The following is a 23,488-nucleotide window of genomic DNA, read 5'->3' on the forward strand; positions in this document are numbered from 1 at the left end:
AATTAATTATAAGGAGGGCCCGGGCCGTTAGTAAATATAAGTTAAAACTATCTGATACATTTTACAAATTTTAACAATCCTATTGTCACTTAAATAAATTTAACATTAATAAAATTAATTGGTTTAAGACATTAGTTGTTCTGATGGGTGCTGGAGTATATATTCACAATATTCCACAAGGGACTGTTAACTGGCTGAGGATAACTAGGAGATTCTTGCATTCTTCGATTTCCGAGGGACCGGCGTGAATTTTGTAGATTAAATTTTGAAAAGTTCGAACTAATTCTTGAACTGGGACTTGAAAGACTCTTGAACTGGCTCTTGCACCCCACTGGAACTAAAAAAGGGGTCCAGTGGTCAATAATCTAAATAAATAGAAAAGTTAGGGCAAAAGATTAAATGGGGAGGCGAATATAGCCAACAGGACGTTGAATTTTACACTTACCATTCTGGGGTTGGAGTGAAGTTTGTCACTCCCTCAGGACAGGTGGCGCGAATGGTCGCGGTGAACCGTCGCTAGACATCGTAATAACTAGCTACTCGGCTGAACTAAAGCGACTAGCCAACTAGATGAAAAGTAAAATTAGGGAAAACTCCCGAACTTAAGAGATTACATCTCTTAATTTAGTTGTGGCCAAAAATGTTAAAGTCCCGGGCGATGAGCTCCGGCACGAGATTTGATCACGGTGACTGCAGAAGAATGAATCTCCCTATCTCCCAGGTTACATGAAGTTAAATTTGGGCGAGAGGCCCGGAGTCCTAGGGAGTGGGAGAAATGGCCTCTGATTGGCTGGAATAAGCCCACAAAGTAGTTGCCCCGCCCACCAAAAAAAAAAAATATGAAGAGGACTAATCGCCTAACTTAAAGGGGCCTCAAAGGTGCAAAGCAGAGCGCTCTGTCTGGGACAACCGGAACTGACTCGGTGTTGGTACGCCAGAGTCCCACGAGGGGGGACTAGCGACAGCTTGGTCAATGTGGGGCCCACTGGTGCGAGCTCTGTCGGGGTGGAATGACACTTAGAGTGGGTTGTGGTAGCAGCCGGCAGAGGTCTCGCTCCGACGCCTAACTAAAGGTAAGTTAGTTCACTTTGCTGCTCTGAGATGGCGCAAGCTGTCCGTTCACTGGCCAGTGGTCTGTTCTAGAGGCCAGAAGGTGGTTGTTGATTTGGGTGGAAGTTCCTGGAATGAATGTTGGTTTGTGTGGGGGGTGGGGGGGGGGGGGTGTTAGCTTGTGTAAAATCTCCTGTGCCGGGCGCCGATACATGCCTGACGGCACTGAAACATTAGGAAGAGGGCATGTCTGTCTTTGAATCATATGTAATATATTATTAAAAACTTGTGTAGGTGGAAATAGTTCCTAGTTATGATTGGCTGGTTAATTTTACTTGGCAGCTACAAGTAACATTTATTAACTAGGCCTTCCTCTAACATGCAGGCTCGAAGTAACAAATATGCTATAAAAAAGTGTGTCCCCATGCCTCAACAAAGCCGGCCGGCGGGAAACAAGGACTGTCTGACACAGGTGGCAATCGTGGGAAAGCTCGCTTTCTCAAGGGTACAGTCAGAGAGAGACACCATCACTGTACCAGTGGCAGTTTTAGGAAGATGTTACCGGTTGCAGATAAAACATCATGACTATAGCTGCAGAGATATTCTACTTAGTATGGTTCTGGTTATGAAGTTGACACTATATATGCCTACATAACACAGTATATCTTTAATATTTACCTGTACATATTTTTTTCCTAACCACATTAATACTTATTATGTAATAAAAAATTATTTCATTCTTAACAACAAAAAATTGGATTTTTATTTCCACAAGTTGAATGTGCCTATATGCTACCACAATTTAACAAATAATTAAGTCTTAAAAGCATACACATAAAACATAAGATGCATAAAATAAATAAAGACCTTTATTACTGTAGGTATAAATAATTTAATAAGTGAAATACTTAAAACAAATAATTTTACTTTCATATTTTAAAATAATATACAGATATATTACTAAGTGTAAAGAAACACTACACAGGAAACAAATATGGCTGTAAGCTAATGCTATAAGCATACTTCTAATAAATATAACTTATAGCTTTGTTATAGTGGTAGTCAACCAGCATATATGTCAATCCAAGATGACATCTTTAGTATTTAAAATATATCCTTTTAAATTTGAATTTCCCACCATCACCCAGTACTATAAAAAAATATGACGGTCTTTAGAATTTTTAACATAACTACTTCCACTTTAAGTTAAAACTTGTTGCCAGTAGTAAAAATATAGTTTACAAAACTAAAGAAACATGCTTTTAAAGATTATCAAACTAAAAAGTAAAAAAATAATTTTAAAATTTAATTTATGACAATAGTACTATATAAGCAATACTAGTATAAATGAGAAAAAAGCTTGAGGCGCTTTGTGCCATATTTTTTGTATATTAAGCGCCCCATGCTTTTTTCTCATTTAATCTAGTATTGCTTATATACTATTGTCATAAATTAAATTTTAAAATTATTTTTTAGTTTGATAATCTTTAAAAGCATGTTTCTTTAGTTTTTTAAACTATATTTATGTATAATTATCATAGGGAAATGAGTTACCGACACTACCTATTACCATCTGAGATAACTATTTGGAGTTGCAACGTCACAAAGAAATGGTAAAGTCTCTCCGAATCATTTACAGATAGATGTATGGATATAATCTTAGAATTTACCGGAAAAAAAAACTTTTTTTTTGTTCGGCATGGCCGGGAGTAGAACCCACGATCGCTGAATCCGAAAGCTGACGTCACAGAAGTCGCGCTCCTTAGACCGCTCTGCTAACGAACGTAATGAAATAGGTGGGACATTTTACAGTGATGAGTCACTCACTCTTAGTCGAAAGAGTTACAGACGGACAGACAGACAAACAAACATACAGGTGAAGCTAATATAAAGCATGTAAAAAGAAGGTGGCCTATAGTAAACAATATTTATTTTAATTAGGGGCCAGTAATAAATATGGTGGTCTTTTCAAATGTTCAGTGTGCTCTTTAGTATTTTTGAATGTGACACCAATGACTATAAAAACAGATGGCAGTCTTTTTATAAGTGGCTCACCTCTGCATAACCACTACTATAATGGGGCCCCCCTTTAGTTTTTTTTTTTTTATGTGGCACCATTATGAAGAGATAGTAGGCTTTAGCAGATTAAATTTTTTAAAGATGGCAGCACTGTGAAATAGATGGTGTTCCATAGCAGTCAACTTTGCGTGAGTTATATAGATGGCGGCCTACAGCAGGTGATATTTTTTTTAATTAGTTACCAGTAATAAAGAAGGCATTTTTTTTAATTTAAACATAACTATTATGTACTATAATTTTGGCATGCCTCTGGGTACTGTCGCCCAAATAAAAGAATATGTATTTCTAATTCAATTCGTCCTCCCTCAACAGTTCTGGTGTAGCATCATCTAGTGGCTAGCATCACTGGCTGCCGATCAAGTCCCCTGGTTTGGGGCGAGGTCACAGGGATAAAAAAGATTTTTACTCTTAAAAATAACACCACAAAAAATGAACCAAGATGGCTGTCTGTGACATTCCCAGCAGACCATAACAACCTTCGCCTCGTGGCCCAAGTACATGCTGCTGCGCCCCCCTCACCGACCTCATGGTCTCACTTTGCCGGAACAAATATGGCGCCCATTGGTTTACAGTGTTTCATAACCATCACTTTCCTCCTACTTTTACTTATCGTAACAAATATCTTAGTTCAGTAATGCATAACCAGTTGATTTAAATAATGGCTCGCAGTGTTCTTCGCGACATTGTTAAAGAAGTTAAAACCTTTCCTATTTTATTATAATTACTGATAGTACACATATCCCTCACTTAGCATGGCTTCAGATTGTGCGAATTCATTTAGCGCGATTTTAATTTTACTGCCCCAGTCTCAAATAGCACATCTGTAAACTTCAGTTAGCACGAAATCTCGGCAGAAAAAAAAGTCGAGCACGATGCCACGAAATCTGTTTCAACTTCTGTGAACATGTGCTGTGGGATACATTTAGCCAAACAAGGGGAGGAAAAGCTTCGCTAGCAGGTCTGTCTACGCTATCCGCTGTTGTACAAACATCAGCTGTGGCAAGTTAAATTGCGGGTATGGAGTTTAAAGGACCAAATGTTTTTTTACGTCCGCGCGTATACCGCCGTGCCATACCATTGTCGCCTGGCCACAGACCGAGCCGTGAACTCAGTCTAGCCAGTGGCAGGGAATTCACTCAAAAAAATGAAACGTCTGCCCATTCAGCTGCCGGTAACTGTACGTGCTTGACCACTCATAATGCATCGTGTTCAAGTATTTGAGACAAAACTAGAAGTATTACGGTGCACAGATTGTCATGAAGGCCACGCTTATATTGGTCGCACTTAAGTTTTAAGCAAGTCACCTGTGCGCACAATCGTACGAAATAAGGACTCTTACCAAAAAGTTTATATAAGTCCGATGCTGTTGTTTGTACTAGCGGGAATATATTTGACATTAGATACCAGAACAGAAATGAACAGATGATTCACGTGGAAAAGGTCGTTAAATGAATGTTGCAATGAAAAAATATTGGCTCTACAGGAATGGTGTGTGTTGTTGTTGACTTGAGTGGCAATTTTTTCTTGTGTGCGTGCGAGCGCAAGTCAGACAATGGCGGAGTTGTAAGCTTAGACTGTTTTGTAGCTGTCCAAGTCAGAAGGAGAAATAAAATAACTGGCGACGAGGATGGGATTCTTTTGTTTTTTTGCATGCATGGGTATAAACAGAGAGCAGCATTTCGGTCAGACTAGCAACCAAAACATGTGGTACCTACTTAGTGTAAAATTAAGTTGTAGTGAGCCACGAGTGGTTAAGTGATAGTTTATTAACCAAGCTGTCGCTAGGCAAGATAGAAGAGTTTCACGGGGACGATGGTGATTTTGAGTGCTACTTGGAGAGGTTGGAGCATTATTTCAAAGCAAATAAAATAAAAGAAGAGGAAAAGTGTAGTTTGTTCTTGACATTGCTAGGACCAAAAACATACACTGTTTTGAAGAATTTTTGTCTACCTCATAAGCCGGGAACCAAGTCGTATGCAAAATTGGTGGAAATATTAATGACTCATTACGCGCCCAGGAAAATTGTGATCGCCGAGCGTGTGAAATTGTTGAGAAGAAAACAGGGAATGTCGGAAGGAATAGCTGATTATGCCGTAACCTTACAGAAAATGTCTATGTCTTGTGAATATGGTGTGTTCCTTAATGAAGAGTTGCGCGAACATTCGTCAGTGGTTTGGATAACGAAGACATTGTACCGAAATTGTTAGTAGAAGACAACCTAACCTTTCAATCAGCATTAGAGAAGGTGTTGATTATGAAAGCTGCCTTGAGTCAGTCAAAGGAAATAAGACCGGATTTCGGGCTGACTAAACGGGAGGATGATGCGTAGGAGTTGGCGGGTGCATTTGTCCTCGCACCTACAAATGGGGGCATAAGTGGGGGTGAGCAATCAGGAAGAGCTTTCAGAAAACAGGTCAATGCCAGAGGAAATAAAAAGGGCTACCGTTGCAACAGTGCAAATATTTGGCTGCTCAGTGTCCATTTGCAAGTTTGGTATGTCATGCGTGTAAGAAACGGGGCCACATTAACAAGGTGTATCGGGCACAAGAGGTGCATTGGGTAGAAGAAAATTCAGATGAGTTAGAGTTGCTCAACATTCATTATAATGAGGGAGGTCTAGCCAGAAATTTTACAGTTGATGTGACGTTAAATGGGCAACAGGAAAAGATGATTGTGGATACAGGGGCTGTGGTAACTGTTTGCTCCGACAGCACCTGTTGGAAAAAATTACGGGCAAGTCAGCTAAAGAAAACAGATTTGGCCTTCAGGACGTATTCAGGACAACCCTTACAGCTACTGGGGGAATGTCAGATACCAATGGAGTACCAGGGTCAGAAGCTAACATTACCTATGGTAGTGGTGGATAGCCAGGGAAAGCTTTTGCCAATGCTGTTGGGACGGAATTGGTTGGCATTCCTGCAATTGGATTGGCAAAATCTGGTTGGGGGCAGGAAAACAAGTAAGGGGGCACACATCCAGGTGCTGGACTAGAATATTAGTTTGTCCGAGCGAGAAGTAATTGTCAGTAAACTGATGATGGAGTACCAGTGTTTGTTTCGATCGCGGCTTGGAGTGATAGCAGGGGTGGATGCTGATGTGGTGCTAAAGGAAGGAGTCGTACCAGTCTTTTGCAAGGCAAGAAAAGTACCCTTTACTTGGAAGGCAGCAGTGGAAGCTGAGATTGACAGGTTAGTACACGCAGGTGCTATATACCCTGTTAGTAAGTCAGAATGGGCAACACCGGTAGTATGTGTAAAGAAAAAAGGATGGTGGAGTTAGATTGTGTGGTGACTTTAAGGTGACTTGGAATCCAGTAGTGGTAATGGATCATTACCCCTTGCCCAGACCAGCAGATATTTTTAGTGAATTGGCAGGCGGAAATGTTTTCTCTGTCATTGATTTGCAATCTGCATATACTCAGTTGTCAGTTAATAAATTGAGTCAGCCATTACTGACCATCAATACACACAAAGGATTGTTTCGATATACACGGTTGCCCTTTGGATTTTTTAGTGATACGTATATTTTCCAGAAAGCAATAGAATAAGTATTGAAAGGTATTGATGGAGTGTATACGTACCTGGATGATATTCTTATGGTGGGGTCGAGTTTGAAAGATGGTAGACATAAGTTAGTGGAGGTGTTTAAAAGGCTGCAGGCCTATGGAATCTGTGTTAAGAAGGAAAAGTGTAAGCTGCTGTGCAAAAGCGTGGTTTATTTGGGGCACAGGATATCAAGTGAGGGCATTCAAGCAACCCAGGAGAAGATAAAATTAATTCAGGAGGCACCAGCCCCTAAGGATATTTCACAGCTGCACTCATACTTCGGACTACTTCAGCTCTATGGACAATTTATGCCAAACTTGGCAACTGTTTTGCATCCCTTGTATAAATTGTTACAGAAATATCACCACTGGCAGTGGACGGTAGAATGCGAGCAGGCCTTCTTGGAGAGTAAAAAGATGCTTGTGCGGAGTCCTGTGCTGGTGCCCTATGACCCCACCTTGCCCATTGTGGTCACAGCGGATGCTAGCGCATATGGAGTGGGAGCTGTACTAGCGCATGTTATGCATTCAGGTGAGGAGCGGCCATATGCATTTGCCTCTAAAACCTTATCAAAAGCAGAAGTGGGATATAGTCAGGTGGAAAGAGAGGCCCTTAGCTTGGTGTTTGCAGTGAAGAAGTTCCACATGTATCTTTGTGGGCGCAAGTTTGTGTTAGTAACAGATCATCAAGCGTTAACAGCATTGTTTGGTAGAAAACGAAGGGTGCCAGTCATGGCAGCAGCCAGAATTCAGTGCTGGGCTCTGATGTTGGGGGCATATCAGTATGAAGTAAAGTACAAGCAGGGAGGAGCAATTGGACATGTGGATGGGTTATCATGGTTGTCATAACCATGTGTGGAGAAGGAAAGAGGTGAGCCATGGTTAGGAGAGGAAATATTTTTTGCACCCTTCGAGGACCTCCCGCTGGCAGCATCCGATATTGCGGTAGCTACTCGGAAAGATGCAGTGTTATCGAAGCTTTCCGACATCATTCTACGGGGGTGGCCTAAAACCGTGGCACCGGAACTGCAGCCCTTTGCAGTCAGGAAGCTAAAGCTGTCGGTGGAGCAGGATTGTGTGATCTGGGGGAGTAGAGTGGTTATCCCGGGGGTGTTGCAAAGCAGAGTTATTCAACTGTTACATGAAGAACATCCAGGCATCACCCGAATGAAGATGTTGGCTCGCAGCTACGTATGGTGGCCGGGTATGGACAGACAGATTGAAGAAGAGGTGCGACAATGTGAAGTGTGTCAATTAAACCAAAATGCAGTGTCTCCAGTACCACTGCACCAGTGGAGCTGGCCAGGTAGAAGATGGCAACGAGTTTACATGGATTTTGCAGAGCATCACAAGCATAAGTTTTTGATCGTGGTGGATGGGTTTTCAAGGTGGCTGGAAGTATTGCCGATGCAGTTCACCACTGCTTTTCATATGGTGGAACAGTTACGTACCTTGTTTGTAGCATTTGGGTTACCAGAGGTAGTGGTGACCGATAGTGGCCCACCTTTCCAGTCTCAGGAGTTTGGTTGTTTTTTAGCATCGAATGGTGTAAAACATGTTCGAACACCACCATATCATCCACAATCAAATGGTGCAGCTGAGAGACACGTTCAAACAGTCAAGGTAGCATTAAAATGGCAGTTAAAAGAAGATCAGAGAGGAAAGAGGGGACACACTTTACAACATAGGCTGGATGTGTTCGTGTTTGCCTACCGTAACACTCCCCATTCCATTACAAAGAAAACCCCGGCAGAATTATTCCTTCAGCGACAACCACGTACCCGTTTGGCCCTGCTTAAACCATCTTTCACGGGTAGGATGACTGAGAAGCAGGAGCACTGTAAACTCAGGCTGGTCACAAAACGGGGTCCACTTAGGGAGTTTCAAGAGGGTGAGGCTGTGCTGGTGAAAACAGTGAGAGGAGAAGAAGCAAAGTGGGTGCACGGGGTGGTGACAAAAAGAGTTAGTGAAGTTACTTACCGTGTACAGGTGGGAGAGATGGTTAGGTTAGTGCACACAGACCATTTGAAGATGCGGATTCAGCCAGGAAAGCAGGTGACAGGAAGTGGGGAGAAGCACAAGCAGAGTGAAGCAAGGGTGAATCGCATGAGACCAACACATAACCCCGCAGTTTCCAGAGAAGTACTAGAGGAGAGAAACACCGAAAAGGTCTACCTGTGCAGATCCAGCAGTAAGAGGAGGATGCGGAGCCAAGAGGGAGCAGCGCAGCAGAGGGAATAGGAAGTGAAAGTGACGAGGAACAAGAAGTGTTCAAAGGTTTCCCATTGTCAACACCAATCAAAACTCCATATTGTAGATACCCAGGTAGATTGGTGAAAGCACCGAAAAGGTTAAATTTATAGGGACAGTTTGAGATGAGAAGGGGAGTGTTGTGTTGTTGACTTGAGTGGCAGTTATTTCTTGTGTGCGTGCGAGCGCGAGTCAGACAATGGTGGAGTTGTAAGCTTAGACTGTTTTGTAGCTGTCCAAGTCAGAAGGATAAATACAATAGTGTGAACCATGTGGTGATACGCGAATAAGCACTTTAAGGTTTGAAAAATTAAATTATAACTATCCCGACAGTAATATCGGTTTCACTGTCCGTAAAGGATGGTTTGGAAAAGTACGCGACGTGAGTTGAAGGTCAGGCCCAGGCGGGAAAGTCAGCCAGCCGACTGGCGATAAAGTACATAAGCACGTATCTCCCAATACGCAGTGTCGTATTTGTCATACAAAGTGCGATGAGAGGCATATAAAGATAAATGGTGTGACATATTTATAGCTGAGTGTTATTCAACACATTTATATTACGTAAAGTATATTCCTACACAATTTTGGAACATATTAAATAAATTAGCCTTGCTATTTATGGAAACTAATGCTTCAGAATACGCGATTTCGAATAACACGAGCATTTTTAGTAACGAATTAGTCGTGCTAAGTGAGGGATAGGTGTACAACAAATATTCGTGGGCTGGAACAGTTTTACTTTCGCTTAATATTTGTTTGCCCAGAATGTCTGTAACTTAAAGAAATATTCTTTTGTATGTACAATCCAGGATACTAAAAAAGTACAACACTGACTTTTGCAATAAAATATATGTTGCTCAGGTTTAACCTGTCTCTTAACGAATTTTGAGGACACTTTAGATGGTGCAGCCAATATGTCTGGACGGGAGAAAGGTGAACAGAAAATATGGTACGTGCTTGCTAGGTGGCAATGCCGCGACGCGTGCCAGGTACCTGAACAGGTCTTTCAGCGAGTCTGGCTAGAGGCTCCGCACAGGCGCTGACGTCATGCATGCCACACGATCCCGGTCGGATTACAAGGGTCTAACTGACCATCCACCTCCACTCCCCGCAAACCGTTCCGACTCTGACTATTGTCACTCACTGATACTTTAAGCGCCCTGGGAATTCTGCGGGTTTCCCGAGGCCACCGCGGGGATTGGCGCGAATAAATGCCACCTTTCTGAACTTTTCGGGCGTTGGGTCGGTCCGGGATGACGCGACACGCTACAGCTATGTACTCAAGCGACGACATCGGCCTCCGCGGGGGTTCCGAGAGTTCCGCGAGTGAAGTGAAGTGCGACATCGATGACAAGGGTGAGAGAATCCCTTTAGAGTGGCGCGACGAGGATCGACGGGACCGTGAGTGTGCAACTGAGTTGCGAGAGGCTGTGTGTGTGTGTGTGTGGACAGGCACGAAGTAAGGGGCGAATCACTTTCGAGCCTAGCTCCTGTGAGGGGTGCGAACTGTGGAACTTGACAGACACTGAGTGACTTGCGAATAAACATTTTTAAGTGCAAGTGATTGGTGATCAGAAATTGTTAAGTACAATCATTTATTAGTAATGTAAATATTAGTGATTAATAAAACTGTAATAGAAATTAATTGGGCTATCCCTTACGAAGTCAGTTCCCCCACATTATACTCGTACCATTTTGATGTCAGAAGTGAGATAGCCCTAATTATAGATTTAGTGTAGAGTTTCTTTACTTAAAATTTAAATAAATAAACATTTTTAAAATTTAGTTATTCGCTAATTGAGGGCTGGTAGTGTATGTGGACACAAAATATGGCGGCCGACAAACTTAAAAAGTTGTCTTTCTTGACTGGAATGAATAATAACATAGAGGAAATGAAGAAGGGTCAGGAGGAAATGAATAATAAAATCAAGGTTAACCAAGAGGAAATGAAGAATGGCCAAGAAGAGATGAATAAAATTGATAATACCCAAGAAGAGATGAAGAATAAAATTGATAATGGCCAAGAAGAAATGATGTATGAAATGAAGAACTGCCAAGAAGAGGTGAAGAATGCTATAAAGACCGAGATAGAGTAAATCAAGAATAACCAAGAAGAAATGAAGAAGATCGATGAAACCAGCATCCAGTTGGAAGGCAAAGTGCAGAGTTTGGAACAGCAACTTGCCCGACAGGAGCAACAGTTAATTCAACTCGAACAGGAAAACCGAACTGTGTGTAGAAGCAGGACCGAAAAAGGCCATTGTATGATTAAGGAAGCTACAACTGGGCAAACCAGAAGAGTAACTCTGAGGATGTTAAAGTGGAGGGCACTTCCAGCAGCCACTCAAAATTCAAGCCACCCAACATCGATGGTGAATATTCGTGACCAGTGTACAGAAGATAGTTAGAGGTAGCTGCAGAAGTAAATTGTCGTGGTGAGAAATAAAAGGCTACAGCACTTGTCTTGGCTGTGAGAGGATCTCCACTAGAGCTGCTGCAGACCATACCAGTCCCAGACCAGAAAGACTATGCCATATTAGTAGAAGCCCTTGAGATGAGGTATGGCGTCTGACACATGGGCGAGGTGTATAGAGCAGCCCTGAAGAGATGTCAACAGAGATCTTCAGAAACACTCCAAGAATTCGAAGCCGACATTGAGCGAGTCGTACACCTCACCTACCCAGAAGCACCAATGGAGATGCGCCATTAGCTAGCCACCATTGGTTTTGTAGATGGGCTCAGAGATGAGGAGGTTCAGCAAACTTTTAATTTGTCCCAACACAAGAAGAGCTGCGAGGTCTTGGTTAATGCCCTGGAAATTGATGCAGCATGCAGTGCCTCAAGGAACAGAAACATCAACATCAGAACAAGGAGAGCTGGACTGGAGACCTACAATGGAGCAAATGCCAGTAACACAACTCATGAAGTATACATTCTCAGGGCATTGAAGAAGCTTCTGAATTACGCTTCAGTTAACCAGATCAGAAGAGCAGGATGACGCCCGTTGTGCTATGTCTGCAATGAACCAGGACATATCTAGTGGGACTGCCCGACACACATCCAGATCAGAAGAGCAGGATGACACTCGCGGTTTTTTGTCTGTAACAAACTAGGACACATCCAGGGGGACTGCCCGACTCCAGGAAGACATCGCAGCAGATTTATTGTCGGATTGAACACACGGAAGACCGAAATCACAGCGATGCCGATGCTCTCTCCCGAAGACCTTGCAAGGTATGCTGCAACCATTGCAAAAGGGCGGAGAAAAGTTAGGGTATTGAAGATGTTCGGCGAACAACGATAACTAATGTGGAATATAAATGGGATAATGCCAGCTTGATAGCAGTGCAGCGGAAAGATCCTGATGTGGCACCCATTATAAACTTACTAGAGAATGGTACTGGACATCCAATATGGCATAAGATCTCCAGTGACCGAAGGGCTCTGAAAGCTTACTGGGCACAGCGGAATTCCGTGAGGATGGTGAATAGGCTGCCAATGAGGGCATGGGAGAGCTCAAATTGAAAAGTAGTTACTATGCAACTACTTCTTCCAAAGAGTCTAGTGACAGAGGTGTTGAAATAAATCCAGGATTGTACCTCTGGTGGTCATCTAGGGATGAACAAAACTCTAGCCAAGATCCACAAATGCTATGGTTGAGGTGTTGCCAGGATGTGGAGTCTTGGTGTAGACAATGCAAAGCATGCTCGGCTAAAAAAGGGCCACAACACCAGAGTTGTGGGGAAATTATGGCCTACAATGTATCCATCGACATCCTTGGACCATTTCCGAAGACCAAAGATGGTAACCGGTATATTCTGGTAGCAATGGATTACTTCAATAAGTGGCCAGAGGCTTATGCACTTCCTAACCAAGAAGCCACTATCATTGCGGATGCAATAATCAACAACTTCATTTGCATATTTGGGGTACCATTGGAGCTCCACGAATGACCAAGGCCACAATTTCGAGTCAACAATATTTCAGGAGGTGTCTGTCGGTTGCTGGGAATAGATAAAACGAGGACTACAGCCCTACATCCTCAGTTCGATGGCATGGTGGAGAGGTTCACTAGAAATCTCAAGGAACACCTTGCCAAGGTTGTGGCTGAGCATCAACAGGATTGGGATCAACACATCCTGTTATTCCTGATGGCATATAGGTCTGCATCCATGACTCCACTGGGCAGACCCCTGCGAGTGTTCTGTTTGAACAGGAGTTGAGGCTGCCCTGTGACGTCAAGTTCGGTCGTCCTTGCAGGGAGCCGACCAGCACCATTGATTATGTCAATCATCTAGAGAAATGAATGGTGTTTATTAATGAAGAAGCCCGCAAAAATCTTCGATTAGTGACAAATGTAATGAAGATGAGGTACGATTTGAATGCTAACTCAACCGAATTTCAGAAGGGCGATTTGATGACTCTACAACCCGCAACGAAGGAAGGGAAGGTAACCTAACCTTCAAGCAGCATGGGAAGGCACGCATGAAGTCTTGAAGCGACTAAATGATGTGGTCTACCGCATCCAGAGAGGAAAGAGGGGACAGATGAAAGTGTACATTTGGACTGATTGAGGAAATATGCCGGAAGGGATGTGTTACCTGTTCGGGACGAACAGGTTTAAGGAGGGGGGTAGTGTTACATGCATGCTAGGAGGCCAGGCCACGACGTGTGCCAGCTATCTGAGTAGGCCTTCCAGCGAGTCTTGCCAGCGGCCCTGCACGACCGCTAACGTCACGCATGCCACGCGTGCCCCACCGGATTACAAGGGTCTGGCTTATCATCCCCCTCTGCTCCCCGCTCACCATCCCACCATGGACTATTGTCACTGACACTTTAAGGGAATGCCACCCATTTCAGGTCACGAATTTATATATTTATTAATCACTGGTAAACTTTTAGACTTTTTCAATTGTTTAACTTTCACAAAATGAAAATTTTATACAGCACATACTTTTTGCATAATTAGCTGCCAAAGTTATTTTTTTAACGTTTTTGGGTTGTACAAATAAAGAGAATTTAATTTATTGTACAACTGAAACTTTTTAGGTTTAACTGCAATGTCATTGGCTACTTCATGATATGGTTTGCATTTCTATCACAAAAACTCATTTCATGTGTCTTGGCTGTCAAATTCGTAACAAATTTGAGAATTTTGAAATGCCAAGTAAAATTAATTAATATTTTGTGAAAGAAATTCAAACCATTTCTTGAAGTAGCCAGTGGCATTGCAGTTAAACCTAAAAAGTTTCAGTTCTGCAATAAATTAAATTCTCCTTATTTGTACAACCCAAAAAAGTTGAAAATGTAACTTTGGCAGCTAATTACGCAAAAAGTATGCACTGAACATATTTTTCATTTCGTGAAAGTTAAACAATTGGAAAAGTCTACAAGTTTATCTGTAATTACTGTAAATATCAAATCTTGACCTGAAATGGGAGGCACCCCCTTAAGTGGCTTGGGAATTCGGCGGATTTCCCGAAGCTGCTGTGTGGAGTGGCACGAATAAACGTCACCTTCATAGACTTTTCAGGCGTCGGGTCAGCTCGGGATGACGCGACACATCATAGTCGCTCTCGTCCCTTTGAGAAGGTCGCCATTGGGATATATGTGTCGACACCGGCCTCCGCGGGGGTTCCGAGAGTTCGGAGAGTTCCGCGAGTAAAGTGAATTGCGACATCGGCAAAGAGGGTGAAAAACCCCTTATAAAGCAACGCGACGCAGCGCGATGGGACTATGAGAGTGCGACTGAGTGGCACGAGACTGTGTGTATGTGTGTGTGGGGACAGGGGAGAGCTAAAGGGCGATTCACTGTCGAGCCTTGCTCCAGTGAGGAGTGTAAACTGTGGAACTTGACAGACATTGAGTGACTGGCGAATAAACATTTTTAAGTGCAAGTGATTGATGATCAGACATTTGTAAGTACAATTATTTATGAGTAATGTAAATATTAATAATTAATATAACTGTAATAAAACTTAATTGGGATATCCCTTACGAACCCAGTTCCCCCATATTATATTCGTAACAATACTTAGGATGATCAGACAAAGTCTCGTTATGTGCATTTTACAAACCATGCAGCTGATTTGGCTCCACAAGAAAATGAAAAACAAATTTGAGGAATTTGTGATCTTTGTCTCGTGAATGATTCCAGCAGTATTATTCTGAACTCTTTGTAAAAGAAAGAAACATTAATGCTGGTGTAGTGCTTTACTTCATAATATTAATGAAGTAATATCTTTGGAAATGCCTCAGCAACTCATTCTCCTTTGTCCAACAAGAGGGTGTGCAGGGTTAAAATCTCTGAAAAGATACAAACTGCAATATTGAAGGATTCAGAAAACTCTTCAGACTATTGTTGATGATCCGGGGGCTATACTTCCAGAGATAAACATTTGGATTAAAAATTTACCTGATTGTCAGCATATAAATGTCTAGTCTTTGTGTACAACTTGTTAGAGCACTTCAGAATCCTGGCATATCTGCAACAGGTGCAAAGCAGACAGCCCGATTGTTTATCAGTTGAATTGCAACACTTCATTATAATACAGAATTCAACTGCTTGTTTGATGAAACTCTCGTGTTAGCAGAGAAATGTTCCTAGACCATCCCACTGAACACCATGATGCTTGTAAAATGCCAACAATACTGTGCTTCCAGCAAATTTGTAAGCGAAAGTTTAGTTTAGAAAGGATTATTTTTTAACTAATAGATCTTCTCTCAAATAATCTGACGTAAACATTTCATCAAAAATCTCTTGATACACTTGAATTGCTTGCAAATCTTTTGCTTGAAGCATTTAAATGACCTCAGAAAATGTCTTAAAAACTATGGAGGATACTCAATGAAGTTGCTGAAGAATATGCCTGGAGATCCACCTTTGTCCTATGCTGAAATTGCCGAACTTCTTAGCAAAGAATCTGGTACCACAAAGAGCCTCCTCAAAAATGTCTTGCTGCTAGTTGTGTTCGTAATGAAAGTGTGTTTTTCTCTGTAAGTATAGCCCTCGGATTTTAAACAATTGTCTGAAGAGTTCTCTGTACCCTTGAATACTCTTTTTTTTTTTTTTTTTTTTTTTTAATCTTTCCAGATATTTCACCCTCACACACCATTTTGTTGGACAAAGAGGAATGAGTTGTTGACGCTTTTGCAATATTTCTTCATTAATCTTACAAGGTAGAAGCACTACATCAGCATTAATGTTCCTTTTTTTTCATCAGAATGATCACTTGCTGCCCTCCGCTATTTGAATACTTACCTGCAGGCCACCATGAAGCAGAAGCACCCAAAACATATGATGCTGCTTTATGTCCACAAAGATGAAACATCAGCACTGAATCTTTATGATGTTTTGAATGAATTAGTTTTCCGCAAGGACGAAAGATAAAATACATTTTGAAGAAGTTATTATTGTGTAAAGCAACAATTATATGTGTTTTCAGTTATTAATACATTTAAAGTCATTGTTACTTGTTTCTCAAAATTGAACCTCAATAATCTTTAATTCTACAGCAATAAGTGTCCCAAGTTTATATATTTGACATTTACTAGTATACCTACACATATTACTTTATTCCAAAGTTTTGCAACATACAATTAACCATATTACTTGTGGTAGAGTTGTGTTATTACAATTAGTATTTTCTTTTGTTATTTAGATTTTATTTTATATTTAGTTGTGATCACGACAAAAGCCAAAGCCGTTTACTTTATGGCCTAAAAAATCTGTGAAGGCAAAGTTTTTAAAAATATATTTTGAACTATAATATAATAAGTTGGGTGAAAAATAACTGGAGCAAGAAGATTGATACAGGTGGCTTGAGTTGGTCCACAAAAATGTCTCATGACTTTTGTCAACCACTCAAAATTTTGTACCGGCACACCTGACTGAAAAAAATCGACATGCCTGCAAAAATACATGCTGCGCCATTTCCAAAGGGATGCAATAACCAGATTGTTTGCTGTATTTTCCTTTGTTCTTGTTTTCCTGAAACTGACTTCCTTGCTCTTTTGCTTTCACCTAGGGCCTCTCCAGAGTTTAATGTTTACAACCCCTTTGGTTCCATATCACATATTGTTAGTGTGAGTTGGGAGTATAAGAATGCATGCTTTGCACATTTCTTCAAGTTAGTATTTATCTACGTTGCCGTTGGTTTGTAAGTACCAGAAGCTGAGTGATTGACTTATTTTATATTGTAAGTTGGTAAGAAAATGTTTGAGATTGCATTGATTAAAATATTGTTTTATAAATTATGTTTGTGTGATTTAAAAAATATTGAGTGTAGCTTCAGTGCACATGAGACAAGGGTTGATCTCATTTTTTAAGGTGAAGCCAATATCTACACATGTTAGCAATCGCATTTCATGATAGTATTGTATTGGTTGAACAACTCGCTAATTGGTAGAAATTAAAAGCAGCAAAATTAACAAAAAAAATAATGTTTGCAGTTTGTAAAGGAGCATGTACCTAGGCACATCTTCAGAAAGCCTGTAGGAGGGAGGCCAGGTTCCCTTTCTCCCCCTGGATCTGGGGTCCTCTATCGACATGACAAGTATGCAAGGAACTGTTTCAGGGAGTGTGAGGGTAATGCTGATTATCTGGAACGCTCTCTTAATGTTTCTAAGATGAACTGATGGACAAAAGTATCTGTGCCCCATGACAAAATTAGTTGAAACTAGGCAAAATAAAACACAACAGGTAAAAAGATGTTTCAAAAATTGTTACCGAACTGCAAACCATTTTATCTGACCATTTAAATAAGTTGAGTTGTTACCTTTCTTGGTTTGTTTTTTTCAACAATTTCTCCATCTCTGGTTGAGTTTCATCAGAACTTGCTTCGTTTTGTGATGGTGGGCCAGCTTTCAACAAAACATTCTCTTCTGTCTCTTCTGGTTTTCTGACGGTTAATTTTGATACATCATCTGCTTCCAATACACCTGCCTGCTGGTCAGACATTTTAGGAATATGTTTCTTTTTTTCCTTACGTTTTCCTGTTGATCCACTGCTTCCCACACTCTTCTTCACAATTATGGCCCTGTAACATATGAATGAACATAACATTTGTTGGAAGCTAAAAGGTAGAAGCCCATATACTGAAGCTATTATCATTTTTTTAATGGCTGCTATTGTAGTGAGAAGCCTATCGTGCTTTAACATTTTTTTGATAATTATTTTGTTTCAAGATAATGTGGAGAGTTTAAATTTTTTTTATTTAATCTCAAATTATTTTTATGTGAGCAAGGCCACAGTGGCTTTATATATAGATAACTCATCTCTTACAAGAAAGTCCAGGAGTTCAATTCCCGGAAGGTCAAACTTCGATTTCTTTGCTAGTGGGAAATATGGTGTACATATAAGCTGGTGGGTTTTCTTGGGGTTCTCCTGTTTTCCCCCACAATCCATCCTGTCACTATTCCATTACTTCACACATCATCAATCTTTAATGAATTCAGCATCTATGAGATGCTAAGCTGTAATCCTTATAAATTGTTTAGGCTGAATAACAAACATTGACCTGATACCTGTTTTGGTCTTTCACCAATTTCTCCTTCTCTTGCTGAGTTTGAAGTGAACATGCTTGTTTGTGTGATAAAAGGGTAGCTTTTCACAATACATCGTCAGCAATTTTTAACAATGAATCTTGATACAACTCTTTATCCTGGTACACATTCTTTAATAATACGCTATATTAATATTAAAACTAGGCTAGAAGCTTCGTAATTAGTTTTGGTAATAAAAAAGAATTCAACACTTTACCTGAAGTATTGAAAACTCAGACATTTTCTAAAAAAGTATTAAATTAGTAATTGACTATTTTTGACATATGTGTTAAGTTATAATGTGTTTAAACATAGGGTAGTTCCGGGAGAGATGGACCATGTTTTTTTGTTTTATACTTTAATCTGAATATTTTTGTTCAACGACATATATTATTAGTCCAAATGAAGCGCAGTGAAGTTTCCTTTACGTTTTGGGACATAAATATGTTGAATCTGAATATTTTCTATAACTTTCACTCTTTTAAAATAAAGGTTGCATGGTCCATCTATCCCACAGTACTATGGGTGAGATGGTCCACATGGTATGGGATAGATGAACCAGGAATTATAAAATTTTATTAGAAAATTACAGTTTGCTAAATACAACATTTCACTTGTTTAACTTTTTTAATACAATAAAGGCATTGCTAGGGACAGTAACAAAATATTAAATATGATTTTAAAACAATAGTAAAAATATTATTTTAGTAACTAATTTCAGCTGAAAAGGAACACAGCATTAAAAATTACAGTTAACTATCAATCAAACTAAAATCTAAATATTAAAATATTGTGTTTCCAAATTAAATATTCACTCTGCCCTACGCCTTCCTTTTAGTAATTTTTTTCCACATTCGTGACACACATTTTCATATTGACTGCAGCCTTCATGAAGCCAATAATGACACATTAGACACTGAAACCACTCGTCGCACTTTTGTGTTTCGTTATAATCTTATCTGCAACCAACACATTCATTTTCATTCCACTCTTCTGTTAGACCATCGTCACTTTCATCATTTAGAACTGGAGGGTCTTCACTTTCCGATGAATGAGGCAGACTTGAATTTCCTTTATTTCTTCTTCCTCTTCTCGTAGAAAAATTGATTTTCTTCTTCTTTTGCATGATGTGTCCTCCTGATGTTAAATATGGCCTGTTTTTGTTCTCTTTTTGTTTTTGTTCTTTTACTTGTTTGCATTTTTCTCGTTCCGATCTTTTGTTCAATTTCTTTTCTTGCTCTTTTTCGTGTTTTTTTTTCTTCTCCTTTAACACTGCTACGTTTTCAGGAGAGTTGAGAATTTTGGCTAGATGTGCTGGTTTACCACTTCGTCGTATTAATTTAGCTTTCGTTACCAAGGGCACTGGAGAAATATCACACAACATTTTACTGGGTGTTAAATCTTTCGACGAAATGTTTTGCGGTATCTTTTCAGGTGTAGCAACATTGCATCTTTTTACGTAAGCTGTCTCACTATCGGAAATCCCAAGGGACGGTGAAATGTTCTCTGTTGAAGTCCCTGGAAGAGAAGTTTGAGAAGTCACAGGCAAATAGGAGAGGTTCTCTGTCAAAGATCCTGGAAGAGAACTTTGAGAATTTCCTTGGAAAGACGAAATATTCTCTCCTGAATTTACTACAAAACATGTTCTAGAACTGATGACACTTTCTTCACTTGGCGTATCAACATGTTCAGTTTGACGTCGTACCGACCGAAGGCCATTAGCCCGGCCTCAGCCCGCAGTACTGGCTCCTGCTGGTGGAACGCACCCCTCGCCAAGTCTTCACCCAAATGAGACGAGCGGCGTAACCTTGGTGCATGGAGGGAGTGTCCCCCTCTCCGCACGCCAACCCCTGAGGCAGTTCTGATCAGCTCGCGGCCCGGAGCAGACGTGCGCGTACCGTGGGGAGCCTTCAAGTTTTGTCTCTCTGATTCTTCACGACTGGTAACTATAGTCATCACCGAATACCTTTTTCAACGCAACTCCCCACGCGACTCCGGGTCGGTTTTTTTTCTACGGTGCAGGGATTAACCCGGCCGTCGCTACTTTCCAAGTCAAGCCACCGAGTCTAGGGGACACGCTGGGGCCGATCGACCCACTCACGGTTAGACGACAGAGCTAGCCTGGCGCCCTCCCGGAAAACACCCCAATTTTCACGTACAGCTCCTTAGACTCGCCGCGGGAATCGCACCCGAAACCCCGGCTGATGGCAAATGGCGCCCAACGTGGGGCAAATAGTGCAAAATAAATTAGCAAGAGAAATACCCGTCAAGCAAAACCGGACAGAAAACAATCCAGGGGAAATTTAAAAACAGAATTCTTCAAGCCATTCCCAACTCAGACGACAAAGCGGGCACGAAACGGCCATTTTGCGGGCGAGAACGTATCAGGTTCAGACAGACGGCGCGTCGAGGCGAGAGGACATAGGAGCTTCTCCCCACCCACCCGCATCATCAAGCTTCGCGTCCTTCGCAACGCGGGAGCGCGACATCCCCACCCCTCAACGACCGTTTTTCACCTCCGCTTTGTGCGGCTGTCCGGGCGCTCTCGGCCGCCGCTCCGCATTGCTATCCGCACTCCCCCTCCTCCACCCCGCCTGTTCGGTCCTCTGCTTTGTGCGGCAGTCCGGGCGCTCTCGGCCCCTACCTTCACACGGGTGTCCGCACCACCCCCTTCTCCCGGCCACTGCAGCGGCGCGCGCAACCAACCCGCCCTCCCAATCGCGATCTCCGCTTTGTGCGGCTGTCCGGGCACCTAGCCCGCGGACCCGCTAAGGCGCGCGCGGCACTTCAACGATAACAGCTGTCCAAAGCACCAAGAGTCGCAACACAACTATGTTTCACCAAACATCCAACGGGACATGCTCACACTGCAAGCAACCGAGAACCGCCGATTTGCTGACAGGCTCACTGCCTTGGCAAAGCACGTGCCAATGCGCAGCGCAAACCAATACCATGTCACCAACCAACCAAGCGAACCACGAACAGTGGAACATAGACTGGGACAAGATTTGGAAGGAAAAATTAGAGACAGGGTATACAATACCACCACAACCCACACTGACAGTGCCAGTCACCGGGAACAAGCCAAACACATGTTACGGCATGCCCCCACACCAAACCACAGCACAACCGATTGGGCACGACATAGCAACGCGACCCACCAACACGCGCATGGAGTCGGTTCGAACCGCCCCATACTCATCGAGGTTACCCGAATTCAGTGGTGCGCCTCACGAGGACCCTTGCGCATACCTACACCAGTGCGAAATCCGACTCACGCGAAGCGGAACCCCAATCGACGAGTGGCCCGAGCGGACCAGCGAACAGCTGCGGGGAAGCGCCCTGACATGGTGGCGCCTATGGGGCCGCTTCGATATGGAGTGGCAGGAGTTCACGGAGGCCTTCAGCCAACGGTTCGATGCAGGCGCGACGATGGTGCAATGCACCGCACAATTCTACGGGAACACACAGCGAGACGGCGAACCCGTTGAGAACTTCGTGGCACACAAGCTACAGCTCTTCAAGCGCATAGCACCACTCGCAGAGCCCACCAGAGCACTCCCCACCATCACCCTACTGTTGAGGGACGAGCTCCAGCCGTTCATGCGCGTAACCCACGTAAACACCGTCATGGAATACGTGCAACTCGCGGTGGCGACGGAGCAAAATGTTCAGAGGATGTGGGGAAGGAGCGCACGTGGCCCCGAGCGAGAACGGAGCAGCCCACCCAACCGCCGACACCTGCTAGCAATCCAGGCACCACCACCCCAACCTCAACAGAGGGGCCCCAACCTCAGGGAGCCAAGAACACTACGCACCGACGGCCTGACGCGGCCAGAAGCCAACGCGAGTTATCAACCGCCGCAGTGCAGGTTAGGATGCTCCCAGGGCACGTACCACTGGCACAGCGACTGTCCTAGGGGGGCAAACGCACGGCGCACGACACAACCCGCCTACTGGCCACCCACCACCTCGCACCACCAAGAGCCGACGGGAAACGAGTAAGGGGGGGACACAGATGGAGCCCCCCACCCGCAATACCGACGCGCGAACCAGGTGATGCCACGACCACTGCAAACCCACCCGCGACAAGGGCAGCACGACGTGAACCACCCACTACGACACTCACGACAGGACGCGATGACCCCAGTGCCGCACCATGCTCAACTGCCGAGTGCATCCACCGTGCCGACATACGCCACATGAGCACCGGTGACAACCACGACGAGCCACGACAAGCGCCGCCCACCAAAACACCTCGCTACCGAAGACCACCAGGTATACCAACCATGTCAGAACCCACCACGACACTCATGACAGGACCCGGCGACCCCAGAACCACACCACGCTCAACCGCCGAGCGCACTCACCGCGCCGACATACACCACGCCCAACAGCCCGGCCACAGCGGACCAATCCAGTTACAACCACCCAGGATGGGACAACTCGCACAGCCCAGCGACCACCTGCTCCGCGTGCTCGTCGAGGTGAATGGGCGCCCGACCCTCGCCCTCATCGACACGGGGGCGAGCCAAGTGTTCATCCACCCCTCGCTGGTACCTCCCGGCACCTTCCGCCCACACCAGGGCGAGCTCCGGCTGGCAACCACCACCCACAACGGCCGGATGATGGGACATGCGGATGTGAAGGTAAGCCTTCGGGAGCTAACTACACCAGTGACCGCTGTTGTTGTGGGGGACTTGGGGGAAGAGCTTGTGTTAGGGCAACCCTGGCTGGCAGAACACGATGCCGTGTTGGAGATGGGGCCAGCTAAAATCAATGTGGGGCGAACTGAGAGATTCGTTGTGTATGCGGTGGGTCGAACACCTAGTCCATCAGGCCCAACCATAACCCTAGACGACCTCCACCACGATGTACCACCGGAGTTCCGTAGCGCCATCAACAAAGTCCTGCAGGAACGACGAGGCGTGTTCGCGACCGCAGAGCCCCTACGGCGCACCACTGTAGCCGAACACTCCATCCCAACCACCACCGACCAACCCATCTATGAATCACCCCGGG

General features: G+C 43.3%; 1 protein-coding gene across 1 annotated transcript in view; it reads right to left on the reverse strand.

Annotated features, from left to right (window-relative positions):
- LOC134529960 (uncharacterized) overlaps positions 1-23,488 on the reverse strand; it is a 107,743-nt gene that overhangs the window by 56,224 nt on the left and 28,031 nt on the right. Inside the window, exon 3 of the mRNA XM_063364501.1 lies at positions 17,701-17,961. Coding sequence (XP_063220571.1) covers positions 17,701-17,961 — 261 coding nt within the window. The remainder of the gene's footprint in view (positions 1-17,700; positions 17,962-23,488) is intronic.

This window comes from Bacillus rossius, chromosome 2 (assembly GCF_032445375.1).
Source record: "Bacillus rossius redtenbacheri isolate Brsri chromosome 2, Brsri_v3, whole genome shotgun sequence".
NCBI lineage: Eukaryota > Metazoa > Arthropoda > Insecta > Phasmatodea > Bacillidae > Bacillus > Bacillus rossius.